This window comes from Coregonus lavaretus (genome assembly GCF_964263955.1).
Source record: "Coregonus lavaretus genome assembly, chromosome: 9".
NCBI classification, from domain to species: domain Eukaryota; kingdom Metazoa; phylum Chordata; class Actinopteri; order Salmoniformes; family Salmonidae; genus Coregonus; species Coregonus lavaretus.
Genome location: NC_139996.1, coordinates 44,546,232 through 44,564,400, shown reverse-complemented (window position 1 = coordinate 44,564,400; position 18,169 = coordinate 44,546,232). Strand labels below are relative to the sequence as shown.

General features: G+C 43.4%; 1 protein-coding gene across 1 annotated transcript; it reads right to left on the bottom strand.

Moving 5' to 3' along the window:
• Window positions 1-3,090: 3,090 nt before the first annotated feature.
• On the bottom strand, window positions 3,091-15,015 carry LOC311134701 (bromodomain-containing protein 1-like). The gene is made up of 12 exons (XM_084168467.1): window positions 14,760-15,015; window positions 11,927-13,311; window positions 11,630-11,786; window positions 9,880-10,011; window positions 9,514-9,642; window positions 9,053-9,365; window positions 8,617-8,886; window positions 7,966-8,463; window positions 7,735-7,861; window positions 7,351-7,481; window positions 5,162-5,316; window positions 3,091-4,983 (listed from the first exon to the last, which is right to left on the bottom strand). Exons 2-12 carry the CDS (start codon window positions 13,294-13,296, stop codon window positions 4,969-4,971), a joined length of 3,297 nt encoding a protein of 1,098 aa, XP_084024593.1. The 5' UTR covers window positions 13,297-13,311; window positions 14,760-15,015; the 3' UTR covers window positions 3,091-4,968.
• Between the last annotated feature and the right edge of the window lie 3,154 nt (window positions 15,016-18,169).

Here is an 18,169-nt window from a genome sequence, read left to right as displayed (position 1 = left end):
CCATTCATTTTCCCCATAGGGATGGCTGAGTGAAAAAGAGGTAACTCATTTCTGGGTTTTAGGACTACAAGCTGGCGAGCTCTATAGGCCTGTTGTTGTTTAGCCAGTGATAAAAGTAATGTGCTCAGCATTTATATATTGAATAATTAATATAAAATGTATATTTAAACTGTACAATTAAAAATGCATTCTATGCTATGGAAATGTTCATTTTTAAAATATGTAGTTATGTGGTTTATTACCTGCCTTGTTATCTTCAAGGTATGGGCAGGGCTATCTGGCAAGTTTATGGAACTCTCAGATTCAGAATCAGATTGGGGTAGTATGGCTGCGCCTACCCACAGGTCAGTGTTAACTTCTCAATATCAGGTAACCTTTCTGGACTTTTATTCTGCATGAGTTTTGCAGGGTTAGTTGTCATGATTTAAATCAGAGTGTCAGCAGGAAGCCTCAATGTTAGAACGTTGGGCCGGTAACCGAAAGGTCGCCAGTTTGAATACCGGAGCAGACAAGGTGAAAAATCTGCTGCTGTGCCCTTGAGCAAGGCACTTAACCCTAATTGCTCCAGGGGTGCTGTACAATGGTGACCCTGGCTGTGACCCCACTCCTTGCAGGTGCCTCAGGGGTAGTTGGGATATGCAAGAAACACATTTCCATCACACACTTGTGTGTATAAGGACAAATATCAGCACCCCCCAAATTATTATTATAGCTCTCAATTTAGCTTAGCTTTTGGTGAATCAACCTAATATTTGTAATTTTTTTGTGTGTGGTATTTTTGCTTTTCTCTCTTTGGAGCCTTATTACAATACAACCTGGACTCAGGGGTAGACGTAACATAGTAAAAGTAAATATTTCTCATTCCATTAAAATCAAATCAAATGTTATTTGTCACATGCTTCGTAAACAATAGGTGTAGACTAACAGTGAAATGCTTACTTACGGGCCCTTCCCAACAATGCAGAGAGAAAAAAATAGAAATAATAGAAAAATAATAACGCAAGGAATAAATACAAAATGAGTAACGATAACTTGGCTATATACACGGGGTACCAGTACCGAGTCGATGTGCAGGGGCACGAGGTAATTGAGGTAGATACTGTCGGTACCTAAAGGTAGGGATAAAGCGACTAGGCAACAGAATAAATAATAAAAGTAACAGCAGCGTATGTGATGAGCCAAAAGAGTTCAAAAAGGGTCAATGCAGATAGTCCGGGTAGCTATTGGTGAACTATTTAACTAACTATTTAGCAGTCTTATGGCTTGGGGGTAGAAGCTGTTCAGGGTCCTGTTGGTTCGATAATTGGTGCATCGATGCTGCTTGCCATGTGGTAGCAGAGAGAACAGGGCGGCAGGTAGCTTAGTGGGTAAGAGCGTTGTGCCAGTAACCAAAAGGTCGCTGGCTTTAATCCCCGAGCTGACTAGGTGAAAAATCTGTCGATGTGCCCTTAAGCAAGGCACTTAACCCTAATTGCTCCTGTAAGTCGCTCTGGATAAGAGCGTCTGCTAAATGACTAAAATGTAATGTAAATGTAACAGTCTATGACTTGGGTGGCTGGAGTCTATTTAGTCTGATATGTTAAGTTTCGTATGATATGTATTAATTTGAGGATGTCCATCATCCATTTCATATGATATGTTACGAATTACAATTTGTATGAGGTTACGAATTGCAATTCATACAAAATGTTACAAATTTGCAATACATTTGATATGTTACGAATTCCAATTTGTTGTGGCTAACATTAGCAAGGTGGCTAGGCTAGGGGTTAGGGGTTAAGGTTAGGGTTAGGAGTTAGGTTAAAGGGTTAAGGTTACGGGAATTGTTAGCTAATATGCTAAGTAGTTGCAAAGTAGCTAAACAGTAGTAAGTAGTTGCAAATTAGCTAAAATGCTAAAGTTGCTTGTGATGAGGTTTGAACGCGCAACCTTTGGGTTGCTAGACATTCTCATATGTCCGCCCATCCACCCTCCTTTCGTTTTTGCCTTAAGTAACCTTCTGTCTTATGTAATCATACCAAACATTTCATACAAATTTGAGTGTCTCAGATATTACTTCTAGTCTTCTTTTATAAATACACTTGGATTCCTGTTGCCATGACTCCCTCCACTGTACCAACACCTTCTAGCCTCTTCACTAATATCCAACCTTCACATATCTACAGTATTTAAGGTTACATTTGCAGTGTCTTTGAGAAAAAAAAAGTGATGGGTCTCTGAAAAACTGTTTGACATCTTTGACCAAGACTTGTGGAGATGTTTATTAGGCTAGAATGTCCCACCTATGACCTGCACTGCCACTGAATTGAATCCTGTTACAGCTTTTGCAGCCTGACATTGCAGGCCTATCATACTCTCCCTCTGCAGGTGTCGTCTTCCTTCCCCAAGTATGTTGACTAAGAGGTGGCATGCAGAAATAATGCATTCTCAAAGACCAAGTTGTCACAGACTCACATGCTGGGGTTTCAGATCATTTTATAGCCCCCCACACACACACACACACGAGAGAGGGGCTGCCACTGAGCTAGCAGATTAGAACATGCGGCTCAGTCAAACGTTCTCTGATGAGGTTGATGCTGGGAGATTGATCTTCATGTTTGGTTGACTTTCTCTGGCTCATGCTGCTGCCTTCCTCCCCAAACAATTAGCATCTGATTGAGGGGAGATGTGGGTGGTGAGAAGCTCACTGCATGGACTATGTGATGCCTGGCATACAATTCTGAAGAAAACCATAATTTTTTGCTAGGTTCAGTCATTTTAACAAAAGAAACATAATGGAAGATCAATGTCAAAGTTTTTTTATAATAAGAGATTTAAGGCATTATATTTTTTTAAGGGTATTTAGGCTACTTGATGATAGCATTGGACAGCAACTTCTAATTTAGATCATGGTTATACCATCATGTATTAGATGAAGGTGGACTTGTGATTTGACCTGTTACATGATGCCCTGGGCCTTCGTTTAACATAATTTAAATTAAATTCTCTCCGGCAGGACTCTATACAATGGCGGAATAGCTCCTTCTTGTGGTAGTCTATGTAATTGTCTTCATTTCATATCGAACACAAAAATCCATACCACACAGAAAATCAGTGATTCAATACCATTTTTATTTTATTTTCAGTGTTTTTATATAAAACATACTGGACTTCGCCAGCATCCACTCCCATTGGCTATAATGTGGTTTTCCCAGAGAATAAGACTAGTACCAAGTCTATTTACAGAACAACCATACAAAAATTGATTTTGAAAAAACAAATCTACCGACTGCTACCCCAGATCCTCCTAACTGAATAAAATGTAATGGATTCTATCACCCCACCTTTAAGATTAATGCCTCTGATTAAAACAAACAATAATATGCAAAAAGGGCCTCTACAGTTGGCTCCTAGTGAGCCAATAGTATCTCTTACAATTATTTCTATATAAAGTAATGCATATACATTTCTCCTTTACAATAAATTAGTACAGGCACATTCACCTATGGTCATGGTATAGGTCCCTGTTACACAGTCAAAACCATTGTGTACGAAGACAACGTTTTACAGGTTATTCACCGATCTCACTCTCTCACACACACTGCAAAAACTAAAAAAAAAAGAAAAAAAAAAAGAAAGAAAATGAATGGAAAATCTGGGCAGCAAATTTTTGGTTTTGTGTGAATGATGCACTTTCTGATTTTTAAACATTGAAAGCATCTTATGTATACAATTATATAGATTTATATAAATATGTACAAACAAAACACACTAAGTCCCATAAAAACATTATTGTATTCAAAAACCACAATAATGCCAAGAGAAGCTTGTCCATAAACTTCAATAACTTAAGAAACCATTAAAAAAAAGCAGCTGAAATGAAAAACAAAAACAAACATTCAATAGATACAGTATATATATTTTGCCCTGGTTGAGTCTCAGTTGTAGCCAAGACTTGCACAGGTTGTAGCACCAGCAAATATTTAATAAGCACCATAGTACTGACATGAATCACCCCTACAGCATAAATAGCAAGAAAGTGAACACACAGTACCAATAATAACTGAAAACAACAGAATAAATTAGTGTCAGGCCTTGTACAGGTATTTACAGGGTTAAATACAGGGCAGCTGCAGAGAGGAAATGGGAGTGAGGGTGAGAATCATGATGGAAGTGAAAGTTTCAGCAGTGAAAGTTGCAGCAGTCTTGCAGCATATTACAGGACAGAGATTCAACTCTGGCACATTCATCAGGTTAGACCAGTGATTTTTATGAGTCAGTTCTCGGACTCCGTATTAAGGTTTTTGCACCCGCCAACCCAATCGCTTGAGTTCAGTTGCATAGCTCATTGATTTATGTGGATATTACATGTTGCCAGCTACAGTATTTAGAATGGAATAGATTAAAAGGGAGCATGCGTGTTGCGGTGTCATACACATACCATTTACCCATGAGCAGCTCAGTTGATATAATCAAGACATGAGGTGGAATGGAAACCTGCACCAAGAGACTGTAGGGCTACTTGAGGGCTTTAGATTCTCCCCCAGTACACAGGAGACAGTAAACACGATGAGGGTGTGTGTGAGAGGAATACTGGGACTGCTGTGGAATATCAAGTAAACTAAGGAGAGTTGAGGAAAGGCTCCCCCTAGAGGTGAGGGGGGGTGCATGAGCAGGTTCAGTCCACATTACATTTTAGTCATTTAGCAGACGCTCTTATCCAGAGCGACTTACAGTTAGTGAGTGCATACATTTTTCATACTGGCCCCCCGTGGGAATCGAACCCACAACCCTGGCGTTGCAAACGCCATGCTCTACCAACTGAGCTACACGGGGGGCTCGCTGCTAGGCTTGTCCTTGACCTGGCTCAGGTGGCTCACAGCGCGATGGAAGGCGGTCTGCACATCTTTACGGATGCCAGAGGAGCAGCCCTCCATCAGTTTGATCTTGTCCACAGTCTTATTGATACCAAAGGGAACCATCTTGGATCTAGGAAGCCATTGCCTGTCAAAGACAGTGACGTATCATTAGGATGATGCTAGAATTATGCTACATCATATTACCTCTGACTGTCATTGCAACTCAAGATAACCTAAGCACTTACTCTGTTTGCATAAAAATAAACTGTCATGTTTTAAGATTATTATAAGTGGCAAACTATAGAAGGGGAGCGTCATCTCACCAGCTGCGCTTGTTGTCGAAGAAGTGGACGAGGAAGAGTTTCTCTTCGGACCTGTACTGCATCTGCTCGCCGACCCTGAGGACGTCCGGAGGGGGCAGGGGGAGAGAGACCCCGTTGTGGTGACACCCCGCCCTCGGCATCTTGGGGTCTATGATCTGCATGGGGGAGGGGGGCGAGAGAAGTGATTGGTTGTAATGGCCTGAAAACAAGAGGATGCAGGGAATCCTGGTTGTGGTGCAGCAAAGGTTCAAACTGGTGGACAGGAACTGCCATTAACACAATCACACACTGAACAGACACACAGATGCCATGCTACCCGAGTCACCCAGAAAGCTGTAAGCAATCTGTGTGGCTCCTAACACACTCATACCACCCACTACACATTGAAGCTGAGCAGCTAGCTGCAGGGCGTGCACAAACACAAGCTGACACCACTTACGATGAGAGGAATGGATGGAAATGAGACATGTATAGATGGGCATTGGCCAGTCTGGGACATGCGCTCACTCAAACTCACCAAGGCGGGGTAGGAGGGATATCCACTACATTTTGCCCAAACTAGTTTAAGGGGTTCCAGTACATATGTCGCAGCACTAGCAGGCATCCAAATATTTCCGTTGCCAACTTCTACGGAAGCAGGAATAACGACAAGCAAGTTATGGCGGGTTCACTGCAAACAGACACGACACTACTCTAAAAGCCATGCTCACACACTGACAGGAGACACACAACATGAACATACAATACGTTCACACGCAGGGAAATATTACAGGGCATCAAAACACTGAAATAAAGTTTTAGTCGTATCAATTATGAAACAATGTGAGGTGGGTGTAGAGGGTAACCATTACTTTGTTTGCGACAGAGAGGAGAAGATGACCGAAAACTGCTGAATTATGTATAGGAAGTGGGATTTCTTAGTCTTGAGTGGGTGACAGGGAGACCATTGGTGCATGTCAGCTCAGGCCACTGGGACAAGATGGTGCCAGAATAAGGGTTGTTAAAAAAATAACTATGGCCTCAGTGTTGGAACGCAGAGTGCTGGGAGCCTCTGTTGTCCTTTGTCAAACAAGCTCATGTCACTTGTCACACTGTGCTCAGACACATTCTTACCAAGGAACACACACATGCTGCCACACATATATTCTTGTCTAAATGAAAATACACTGGTTACCCGGACTATCTGCACTGACCCCATCTTGCATTGACTCTATGCACACTCACAAGACTATATATACTGAGTGTACAACACAATAGGAACACCTGCTCTTTCCATGACAGACTGACCAGGTGAAAGCTATGATCCCTTATTGATGTTACTTGTTAAATCCACTTCAATCAGTGTAGATGAAGGGGAGGTGACAGGTTAAAGAAGGATTTTTAAGCTTAGAGACAATTAAGACATGGATTGTGTATGTGCCATTCAGAGGGTGAATGGGCAAGACAAAATATTTAAGTGCCTTTGAACGGGGTATGGTAGTAGGTGCTAGGCGCACCGGTTTGAGTGTCAAAAACAGCAACGCTGCTGGGTTTTTCACGCTCAACAGTTTCCCGTGTGTATCAAGAATGGTCCACCACCCAAAGGACATCCAGCCAACTTGAGAACTGTGGGAAGCATTGGAGTCAACATGGGCCAGCATCCCTGTGGAAAGCTTCCGACACCTTGTAGAGTCCATGCCCCAACGAATTGAGGCTGTTCTGAGGGCAAAAGGGGGTATCTCAATATTAGGAAGATGTTCCTAATGTTTTGTACACTCAGTGTATATCTGTAATCAATCTCAGAACTTGCTTAACACTCATTCTATGAATATCAATAAGACACAATTCGGGACAAAACAGCCCCTCTACTTAGCCTGGGTACCAGTCAATTTGTGCTAACCTTCCACTCCTTGCCACAAGCAGGTCAGGATTTCAGGCTACCCTCTATTTTTCTAAGCTGAGACTTGTGGTTCATGGGAAGAAAATGTGAGAACAGCACAATTCCGTGATGTCTACTGGCCGATGAGTTATTGAAAGTGGTAGAATTCCAAAGCTATGAACAAGCCTTTGGGTAGCAGGCAATGACAAGAGGACGTTGCCAGCTATTCCAGATAGAAATGTTAGACAGATACTACAAAAATGTATACATTCATCATTCATAATGTAAGTCCCTTCTTAGCATTAATTTACTGAAAGAACCAGTGTCTCACCTGCTGCAATCTTAGCGGCTTTGGTAAAGTCCCCATTTTCGATACAGGTGATGAGCGCGTTTTTGTCATCCACTGTGCTCCTACGCGCCATGGATGGCCTCCCTTTCCCATTTTTTGCCACTCTGACCGTGCTACAGTAAAAACAAAGGAAAACCGAGTAGGCTACATTGAGCAAATGGCAAATGCGCTAATAGTAGAGTGCAACATTTTGCTTGGTAAGTGATTATAGACCACAGAGAGCTGCTAGAGGAGCTAGATATTACATTAACATGGCACTGTGATATAGGCCCACTGCCAATCATGTACCTGGTGCTACACAGAAGAGTGCTGCCAGCAGAGAGAGTCTGCATTATTGCCATTGTGCTGAGGTGTTAACAAGCATACCTTGTGCTACACAGCACGCTGCCTCTAGAGGAGATGCTGGACTCAGAGGCACAGCGCCTGCGAGGCTCCAGCGGCCTACTAGGGCTGGCCTCACTCTCCGGCTCAACGACAAAGCCATTAGCTAGTCCTGGTGACAAAATAATCCATTACTACGACATTTGCAAACCAAAAATATGAATTTTGTACATGAATGAGGGGGAAAAAAGTGATCTTTGTATATTTACGTTTTACCTGTGTCAAGGCGCTTGATGGGCGATTCCTCTTCATCTTCGTCACAGTCTCCACTGGAGCTGTGGGTCCTCTTCCTGGGTAGAAGGAGGGTCTCAAGGCGAGGAATGACCACAGAGAGGAAGGTTTTGGCTCCCAGCGGCGTGGAGCCGGGCAAGTGCTCGGCTGTCCTTGGGGGCTTCTGCAGGCTGGCACTCTTGGACTTGCATAAGAGCACATTGGTCCGCCTGTTGCCCGTGCCAGAGGGCTCTGCGAGCATGGAAGTGGCCACGACACTGAGGTCACTGACGGGGAACAGCGGGTTACAGATGTGCCCGTTGATGGGTTCCCGGGGTACAGAGGTAGCGGTCTTGACACTGTTGCACTTGGAGGTCTTCTGGCTCTTGTCCGCATTGGATTTGATGGGGTTGAGCATGGGAGGTTCTGAATGACTGTCTGAGTTGACAAGTGGCGGCGACGAGTTCAATGGCTCTAGTTTCGGTGGGGGCAAAGACTTGCATCCTATACAATCAAAACAGAAGCACAGTAGAAAATGAAAACATTCTTACATGTGGAACAGACAATCATTAGCTAATAGCCTTACAGTTCATCAAGTAAGACGTGGAGAAGGCTTTATTGAACCAATTCATAGCTTTAAGACAGCCTGATATGTACCCTCTTCCTGTATGCTGTGTCCAGTGGGGGGCAGGGGTTTCTCCTCAGTCTCTGCTGGTGTCTGTTCAAAGGAAGTGGCAGCGGGGCGCCGCGTCTTTAGGTATATCTCGCTGCGAACATCTGTGATGGTCTTTTTGAGCAGCTTCAGCCGCTTGCTGCGAGATGGACTGGACTTCATGGCACTGCTCAGGTCCAGCTTCTCCAGCAGCTCTTTAAGTTGCTCCTCCAAAGACATGTGCTGCCGGTTAGCTGGGTTTAGTATCCGGTCCACTGCAAGACACACACAAACAACAACTTGATTGGCTGAGCTCAGAACATTTCCCCATTCCCCAATGCTACAGTAACAGTAACATAAATCAATGGCTGTGTTCAGCAGATAACTTTGGCTGTGTACAAGACAAATGGAGAAGTAAACATAGGTAGAGTATGTTCTTACCATCGTCCCAGGAGAAAGGGGGAGGAGCCTCCACCTTGGGCGGCTCAGGGAGGTGCATCCCGCTGGCAAAGTCAAAGCCGATTCGCTCTGCATACCGACGAGTCTTCCTGAGGATGGCCTCGCCTTGGTCTTGTAGACGCAGTCCAGCCTTGTGGAAGAACGTGTCCTTGGCGTTGTACTTCATGCAGTTCAATATGATCTGGTTGAAGTCGGCCTCAAACTCCTCCAGGCTCTTGTAGCCGTGGGCCTCGATGCGCTTCCTCATGGTGGAGAAGTCCATTGGGTTCTTGATGTGTTCCAAGTAATCAGGCACCTGAGAAGGACGGAGAGATGATAAAAAGCATGATGCTAAGTGAAAGGTACCCAAATAATTAAATAGAACAATATAGGATCTCTATGAGGGTACCATTTGTTTTTAATTTGTGAGAGCAACATTCTATTGCGGGTGTGGGAGACCATACCTCTTTAACGCTGACAGGCTGGGCAAAGATTTTGGCCTGGTCCTTCTCCTGAAGCTGGTCCAGGACGGCTCGTAGTAGAATGTTGAAGGGTGTGAGCTGTACCTCTAGAACAGACTGTTGGAGCTTCATCTGAATGGGTACAGGACATAGCACAAAGCTGTAGTATACTAACATTTACAAGGGGATCCAACAACCAATTCTAAAGCTAATTTAACAACACAGATTATCTTTTGAAAGTAAATAAATGTTTACCTCATTTTATTGATAGGAGGGCTTACAACTACTAGCCATTGATACGCTGTCACATAAACACTTATTTCCCTACTGGGGTTAACAGATTGAAAACCCGAGACCAATTCTCTGTACCTGCTCTCTCTTTAGCTTCTCCCTCTTCCTGATCAGTTCGAGCAGTAGGCGAGCTCGCTCTAGGTCGTGGCGTAGGCGGTGCCATTCCTTTAGCTGCTCCATCATCGCTCGATTATCCTCCACCCTGCGGTCCTGTAACGTTATTGTCCAAAAAGGCATTTTAATTAACATTCACAAGACCTTAATCTCAGGTAAGGGGGCAGAAAATGACAAGGAGCTACAGTGCCTTCAGAAAGTATTCACACACCACGACTTTTGCACATTTTGTTGTCTAACAGCCTGAATTTAAAATTGATTAAATTGAGATGTGTCACTGGCCTACACACAATACCCCATAATGTCAAAGTAGAATTATGTTTTTTGAAATTTTAACAAATTCATTAAAAATGAAAAGCTGAAATGTATTGAGTCAATAACTATTCAACCCCTTTGTTATGGCAAGCCTAAATAAGTTCAGGAGTAAAAATGTGCTTAACAAGTCACATAATAAGTTGCATGGGCTGTGTGCAATAATAGTGTTTACATGATTTTTGAATGACTGCCCCATCTCCACACATACAACTATCTGTATGGTCCTTTAGTCAAGCAGTGAATTTCAAACACAGATTCAACCACACAGACGGGGGGGGGGGGGGGGGGGGGGGTTCCCAATGCCTCACAAAGAAGGGCACTTATTGGTAGATGGGTAAAAATTATAAAAAGCACACATTAAATATCCCTTTGAAGTTGTTAAATTAAAATGTGGATGGTGTATCAATACACCCAGTCACTACAAAGATACAGGCGTCCTTCCTAACTCAGTTGCTGGAGAGGAAGGAAACTGCTCAGGGATTTTACCATGGTGACGTTAAAACAGTTACAGAGTTTAATGGCTGTGATAGGATAAAACTGAAGATGGATCAACAACATTGTAGTTACTCCTCAATACTAACCTAATTGAGAGTGAAAAGAAGGAAGCCTGTACAGAATAAAAAATATTCCAAAACATGCGTCCTGTTTGCAACAAGGCACTAAAGTAATACTACAAAAAAATGTGGCAAAGCAATTCACTTTTTGTCCTGAATACAAAGTGTTGTGTTGTGTTTGGGGCACATTACTGAGTATCACTCTCCATATTTTCAAGCATAGTGGTGGCTGCATCATGTTATGGGTATGTTTGTAATCGTTAAGGACTGGGGAGTTTTTCAGGTTAAAAAAATTTACGGAATGGAGCTAAGCACCGGAAAAATCCTAGAAGAAAACCTGGTTCTGTCTGCTTTCCACTTGACACTGGGAGATTAATTACCTTTCAGCGGAACAATAACCTAAAACACAAGGCAAATCTACACAAGTTGCTTACCAAGAAGACAGTGAATGCTCCTGAGTGGCCGAGTTACAGTTTTGACTTAAATCTGCTTGAACATCTATGGCAAGACCTGAAAATGGTTGTCTAGCTGTGATCAACAACCACTTTGACAGCGCTAGAATAATTTTGAAAAGAATAATGGGCAAATCTTAGAAAGCTCTACACCTGCATTTCCTCTCTTTTTTTAGTCCATATTGAAATGGATAAATGGTACATATCTCAATTTCTATCATCTAAAATCCTACTTTTGAGAAAAAGTATTAGTCTGCTTTATTTTGATTTCCAAGCACTGGAAAAAGGTTTTAAAACAACAAATGTCATGTTTAAAGCAGATAACAATTGTCTATCCCAAGAATTCACATACCATGAAAGCTACTAAACAATTACACTGACCACTAGACTGACCAGCATCTCTGGTTTGGGGGGTTGAGGGTTGGCCTGTAGCCGCCTGATCAGTGGCACGCCGTTCCTCGACTGTCTCTTCAGCATCCAGTAGCTCAGGACCCGCTCCACAAACACCTTCTTTTTCTGGACAGACACTTGATTGAGGATTGTGTCGAAACTGACGGGGGGAAGTATGTTAGCATTGGTCAGATGCAGGATTATTCTTTTTAATGTAAATTTCACCCACTCATTGGGAGGTTTGTTATTTAGAAACATTTGGTTATTGGCAGACAAATGAAGTAAAAATAATATGACAACCTGCTGGGGGTTATACTAGGCCCAGGCGCAGTGGGAGCCTCTTCCTCGGGCTCAGGCACCACCACTACTCTTTTGCTCTTCTTCTTCTGCCACCCTTTTAACCTCGTCCTCCCTCTTTTGTCTCCCCTCTTGTGACAGACACCGTTTTTAGCATGTCCTTCCTCGTAGATCGGAAGGGGTCTCCGGGTGCACCCTTTAGGAGAATGAGCACAGCAGAAGGCTGTTTTCTTCACAGAGAAAGTGGGTGACCCGGTCTCTGTGACTTCCTTGACAGGCTCCATTTTCATGTAGAGGCCGGCCTTTTGGGCACAGCTGACGTGGAAGGCTGTGTAACAGTTAACCTTGTGACACTGGATGCAGGCCCCGGTGCCCTTCTCCTTGCAGAGGTAGCAGGTGAGTTTCCAGCGGGCGGGCGGAATATTGCTGACACCGTCAATGGGCTCGATAAAGACTGTGTCAGAGAAGCCCACTTCTGGCACCCACAGGGCACACACCACGTGGCCCCAGCGGTCATCATCAGTCTTCTTCAGGGCACCGCCTTTGTTGGGGCAGAAGACACACTCAGCGGGCCGTGAGGGACACTGGAGGCAGTGGCGACACAGCCACTGGCCCTCAGGGATGTAGGGAACACCGTAGCACTCCTGGTGCACAGCGATGTTGCAAGAGTCACAGAAGAGGATGACGTTGCTGTCCTGGCCGTCTCCATCCATGCAGATGCAGCAGACAGCGTCCTCATCGATGAGGGTCTGCGGGTCGCTCTGGCCCTGGCTGGCAAAGAAGGACTCCTTCTCGAAGCGGTCCATAAGGAACTCAAAGAGGTTCTGGGACACCTGGCTGACGCCCTCACTTTTCCTCTTCTCATTGAGCAGATCCAGCCAGGCGTAGTCCTCCTCATCCATGTCGTATTCCACTTCCTCATCCAGCTCTTCGGCAGTCTTCTCAGAATACTTATAATAGATGGAGGGCCTTCGAGGCACCGCGGGAAGGTTGTACTCCACTGTGCGGAACTTGGGTTCCAGGAGGGCGCTCCCTTGCGGGGCAGCTCTGCGCGTGGTGGTGAGGGCGGCACTCTTCTTCTGCTGGTTGTTTTTTAGCCTCACCGAGCGCACCAGCACTTGCTGGGGCTTCTCGTTGTTCTCCTTGTTGCTGTTGCACTCCATGATCTCTTGGGCCGTGGGGTCATCGTCGCCGATGACGTCCAGCTTGTCATAGATGCTGATCCTGTGCACACGGCCATCTATCTCTAGGTCCACCATGCGCTGGGCCTGGGCGTATGTCAGGGTCTCCTTGTTCGGTGAAGGTTTGATGGGAGAGGGGGGCCTCTGGGGCGTGGACATGCGATTATAATGCCGCACTTTTTTCTTCATCATGAAGACCTAAAAAAACTGCACAAAAAAAACATTTCATTGAGATTTTACATAGGCCAATACCAACCAAGATTGCAATAAATCACTAGTCACAATTTCCCTTTCTTGGTTTCAGTTGTCTATTATTCTTTCGAGTGTACACAACAGAAGGCTTTTCATTGACATGACAAATATCATGGCATGGATGAATACAATGTGTCATCACTTTTACTTCCTTATCATTGTGTGCAGACAGGAAATAAATGTACGTAGGTGTATGTAATAAATGCAATTTCTCCACAACCTCTTTTTAATGGATAGGCTTAGATTATTATAGCACTTATGCCAATTGTTCAGCAAAGCCTGCTAGTTAGTAAAGTGGGGCATTCACAGATATTCAAATGAAATCTAATTATTAACAACCTTTAAGCCAATGTTATACCTTGCTAGTAAACTAGGATATGCCTTAACTTTTATATTCACCCAAAGTCCCAAACTAGGCTACTTGAAGTATGGAGAGGCATACCTTTCAGAATCTAAATATTTTTAACTATTCTGAATTATTTTGAAGGTAAAGTGTTAGTGTTGCTAATTGTTAGTTGCATAATAAGTGAACAGATACCATTCATTTAAAATACAAGGTAACTAGAGGAGTAGCTAAATAATTGACCGTTTGCCTGAGCTGTCATCTCTTTTTCGAAGAGACACAGTCATTGGAATGATTGGCAGACTCTGGGCATGTACAAATTACACAACGAAAGCCAAACACAGCAGCTGATATATGACCCCAAATGGGACCAGGCGACTGTTCTTTGGCCATTCCACTGACAACAAACGTAGCTATCATCAACTAACTGAACACAGTTTCCGAACTCCGAAGAGACGGGAGAAACAAATGGGAAGTCCCTTCCGCATGCAACATCTTATTAAGTTGACAACAGAATTGCTAAGCAACCACTTAGCTAGCCTGGCTAACGTTAGTCAACTGTCAGCAAAAAAAAGATCTAACTAATTAGCTGTCCAGGCAATGCTAAGCTGTGCTACTTAAACACAACTCCCTAGCTAGCTATCGTTATGGTAGAGTTGGCTTGATAGCTATATTAGGCTAGCTGGCTAACTGTTAGCGTAAAGCCAATTTTTACTACTGTAGCCAGTTAGTTAGGCGCATAACCTACCTACCTAGCTTTAAAATTAACGTTAGTTGAACGTTGAGCCAGGCATAAATATAATATATTCATAGGGAGCCAGGAGAAGATACCGTAAAAGCACAGCGCCAGCGGCCTCAAGAGCTAACTAGCTAACGTTCACAATAAACCAAGGAAGGAAATATGGCGTCCGACTAAACAAGAATCCGAATCAATTCGTTAACGTTAAAGTTATAATTGTCTTTACTAGAATGTAGAATCCATTTGTATAAATGCATTTAGGTCGTTATGAAAATCATACGTGCGTGGACAGCAAATTTGGCTATAGCCATCTAACGTTACCTTTGTATTTTCTGTAATTCCGCTTTCGAAAACAGCAACGCTTGCAAGCAATGGCGATGTGGCCTGCAGAGCAGCAGCAGCAGTAAATCCACACACAATCCTCTCATCCAACGGGCACCGCTCGAGCAGCTTTGAATTATAAATTTGAACAACGACTGTCTAAATTCCAAATTCGATTCTATTAAACATAAATATTTCTGAAAAGACACCAAATACTAATGTCCTTTTGCGACTTGCTAATGATCAGTAGCTAGCAGCCCCTGATTTATTTTCGCCAACAACAATGCGGTTGTGCGGCTCCCCAGTTACGGCATGACGTAATTACGTCCCAGCGAAAATTAGGAAGTTGTGAGGGTGAAGAAAATGAAAATATCCAGGGGGGGGGGTTTGCCTAGAAGGGATCCAGCTTTTGTTAAATTAACGTCAGATGTGACGTTTCGTAGCACAAAGTTTCTCACAAAGGGTGGCAGGTAGTTTAACTAGGGTTCTTGATTTCATTTTGGTCGCTAGACGGGGAGAAAACGCACAGAATACACGGACAACGCTAGCAATCTTTAGCTGTTCACTACGAAGTATGCAGTTGACTTAGGCGTAGACGGCACGGAGAAGATGGCCGATGGGCGTGAAGGGGGAGAGCCTCGTAAATGGAGTCCCTTGAGAAAGCAAGAAACAATGTATGTCAGGAGAAGTGCAGTATTATCATAAGGAGACGTATACTTAGATGACGGAGGAGGAATTGAGGGTAAAAGAGAGGCAGAGGAGGTCTAAGAGAGAGAGGGAGGAAGATTGTGAGCTTGAGTCGGGAAAAAATGGCGGGGAAAGGGGAGGTTTGTTAAAGAAGAATTGTAGGAAATGTAAGCAAAGTGAGCTTAAGACAGGAGGAGAAATGGAAGTGAATGAGGGTGAAGTATCAGAGGTGGTAGGTGTGGTGAAGTACCCGGAGCCCGAGGCTTGCACAGAGGGTCAGGATAAAGATGAGTCTGTGACAGTAGGAATTACGTTTTTGGAAAAAGTGGACCCTTGCCTTTTGGCTGACACATTTGTGTTTTCAGGATGGGTGAAAAAAGCGTTGGGTATAGTGGAATCGGTGAGGGTAACCAGAAGTGGTCTAGTGATAATTGTTTGTGTTTCTGTTGGTCAGAGGGAGAAGGCGCTCAGAGTTAAACAAATGGGGTAAAGTATTGTGAATTGTTTCGCTCTCAAGAAAAGGGAGCCATTGAAAGGAGTGATTACTAGGGTAGCAGTAAATGTAAAAGTTGACAAACTGAAGGGAACATTTCCCGGTGTTTGTGATGCTCGTCGTTTTGGTGCGAAGCAAACAGGGTGGGGAAACAGAAGAGTCATTGTCTGTTCTTAAGTTGAGTCTTTGCCTGACAAAGTTAGGATATAAGTTATCCTGTACGAGCTTATGCTGCAAAGAAAATGCCATATCTCACACTGGCCAATAATAAGAAAATATTAAGATGGGCAGTTTGAGATATGGCTTTTTCTTTGCAACTCTGCCTATAAGGTCAGCATCCCGGAGTCGCCTCTTCACTGTTGACATTGAGATTGGTGTTTTGCACGTACTATATAATGAAGCTGCCAGTTGAGAACCTGTGAGGCGCCTGTTTCTCAAACTAGACACTCATGTATTTGTCCTCTGGCTCAGTTGTGCACCGGGGCCTCCCACTCCTTTCTATTCTGGTTGGAGACAGTTTGCGCTGTTCTGCGAAGGGAGTAGTACACAGCGTTGTACGAGATCTTCAGTTTCTTGGCAATTTCTCACATGGAATAGCCTTCATTTCTCAGAACAAGAATAGACTGACGAGTTTCAGAAGAAAGTTATTTGTTTCTGGCCATTTTGAGCCTGAAATCGAACCCACAATTGCTGATGCTCCAGATACTCAACTAGTCTCAAGAAGGCCAGTTTGATTGCTTCTTTAAATCAGCACACCGTTTAACTGTGCTAACATAATTGCAAAAGGGTTTTCTAATGATCAATTAGCCTTTTAAAATGATAAACTTGGATTAGCCAACACAACGTGCCATTGGAACACAGGACTGATGGTTGCTGATAATGGGCCTCTGTATGCCTATGTAGATATTCCATTAAAAAATCAGCCATTTCCAGCTACAATATCCATTTACAACATTAACAATGTCTACACTGTATTTCAGATCAATTTGATGTTATTTTAATGGACAAAAAAATTGCTTTTCTTTCGAAAACAATGACATTTCTAAGTGACCCCAAACTTTTGAACGGTGATGTATGTGTGTGTGTATATATATATATATGGGCCTAAAAGGTAACTGAAAATTGTGTTGTATTATGCAAGGAACCACTTTACAAAATAATAAAAATCATTATTAGGCCTCTTAGCATACAGAGAATAAGACAAAAATGTAAACACTGCTCTAAGGCTTTCCTGGAGGATTGTTGGTAACCCTTCAGGCTAAACAATATTGCAAAATTACAATTTCAACCAAATACTGTGTGCTACTTCAAAGCAAGGTAACGTTGTCAGTTTTATTTCTCAGCTCAAACTATTGGGCGCTGGAGAGATGGTTTTACAACCGTAGTGAGCATCAGTTTATTAACACACCTGCTCGTCAACTGCGTGTTGCCATTTGTATGCTGTTGGAACGTTTTAGGACATCGGACATGACAATTACATTAAGAGGGCTTGCTGTTGACATACGACGCATCCTGGCGGCCATGTTGGAAGACCACCAAATTCAGTGTTGCCATGTTCGTAGTTTTCCTGTAATTAGGCTACTTTGAAGGCTATGAAAATGTATTGGTTGCGGGTTTTGTTGCACCGCGGCCGCCATGGCATTTCTCTTAATGTGTATATATATATAGATATTTCACTGTGATCTGCTGCTTACTGTGAGGCAGGCTGTTGCTGAGGGAATGGTGGGAGGGGCGTGTGTTTTGAGAGAGCACTACAGCCAAATATGTTTTATAACTAAACCAAGATAGCCCACAGCCTGTCGTTTCCAATGGGAACAAATGAGTCATAGTGGGCAGAACAAGTAAGAAGGTGGGCAGAGCCTAGCACGAGATCCTATTAGCCCGTTCTAGCAAACAACTACATATTTCCGTTAGGGAACGCCTACTCTGAAGTGTGCGTGTGCAATAACTAAAATCGCCTTTACACTCTTAAACAACGTGATTTTCTACAACTTTGGCAAAGGTTGAAGTCTACAAAACGTAGTCCACACTGTTAATAACAGATTCTAGTTTTGGGAAGAGAAAACTGTATTGAGATTAAATGTTTCATCGATGAAAAAATTTGCAGAATGTCGGCCAAAATCCATCTCGTTCCATCTTCTCCCACTGCCGGTCACTGGGCTTCCTCACTACCATATAAGCGGATGCTTCACATCTCATCGTTCTATCTGTGCTACAGCTATTGGCTGAG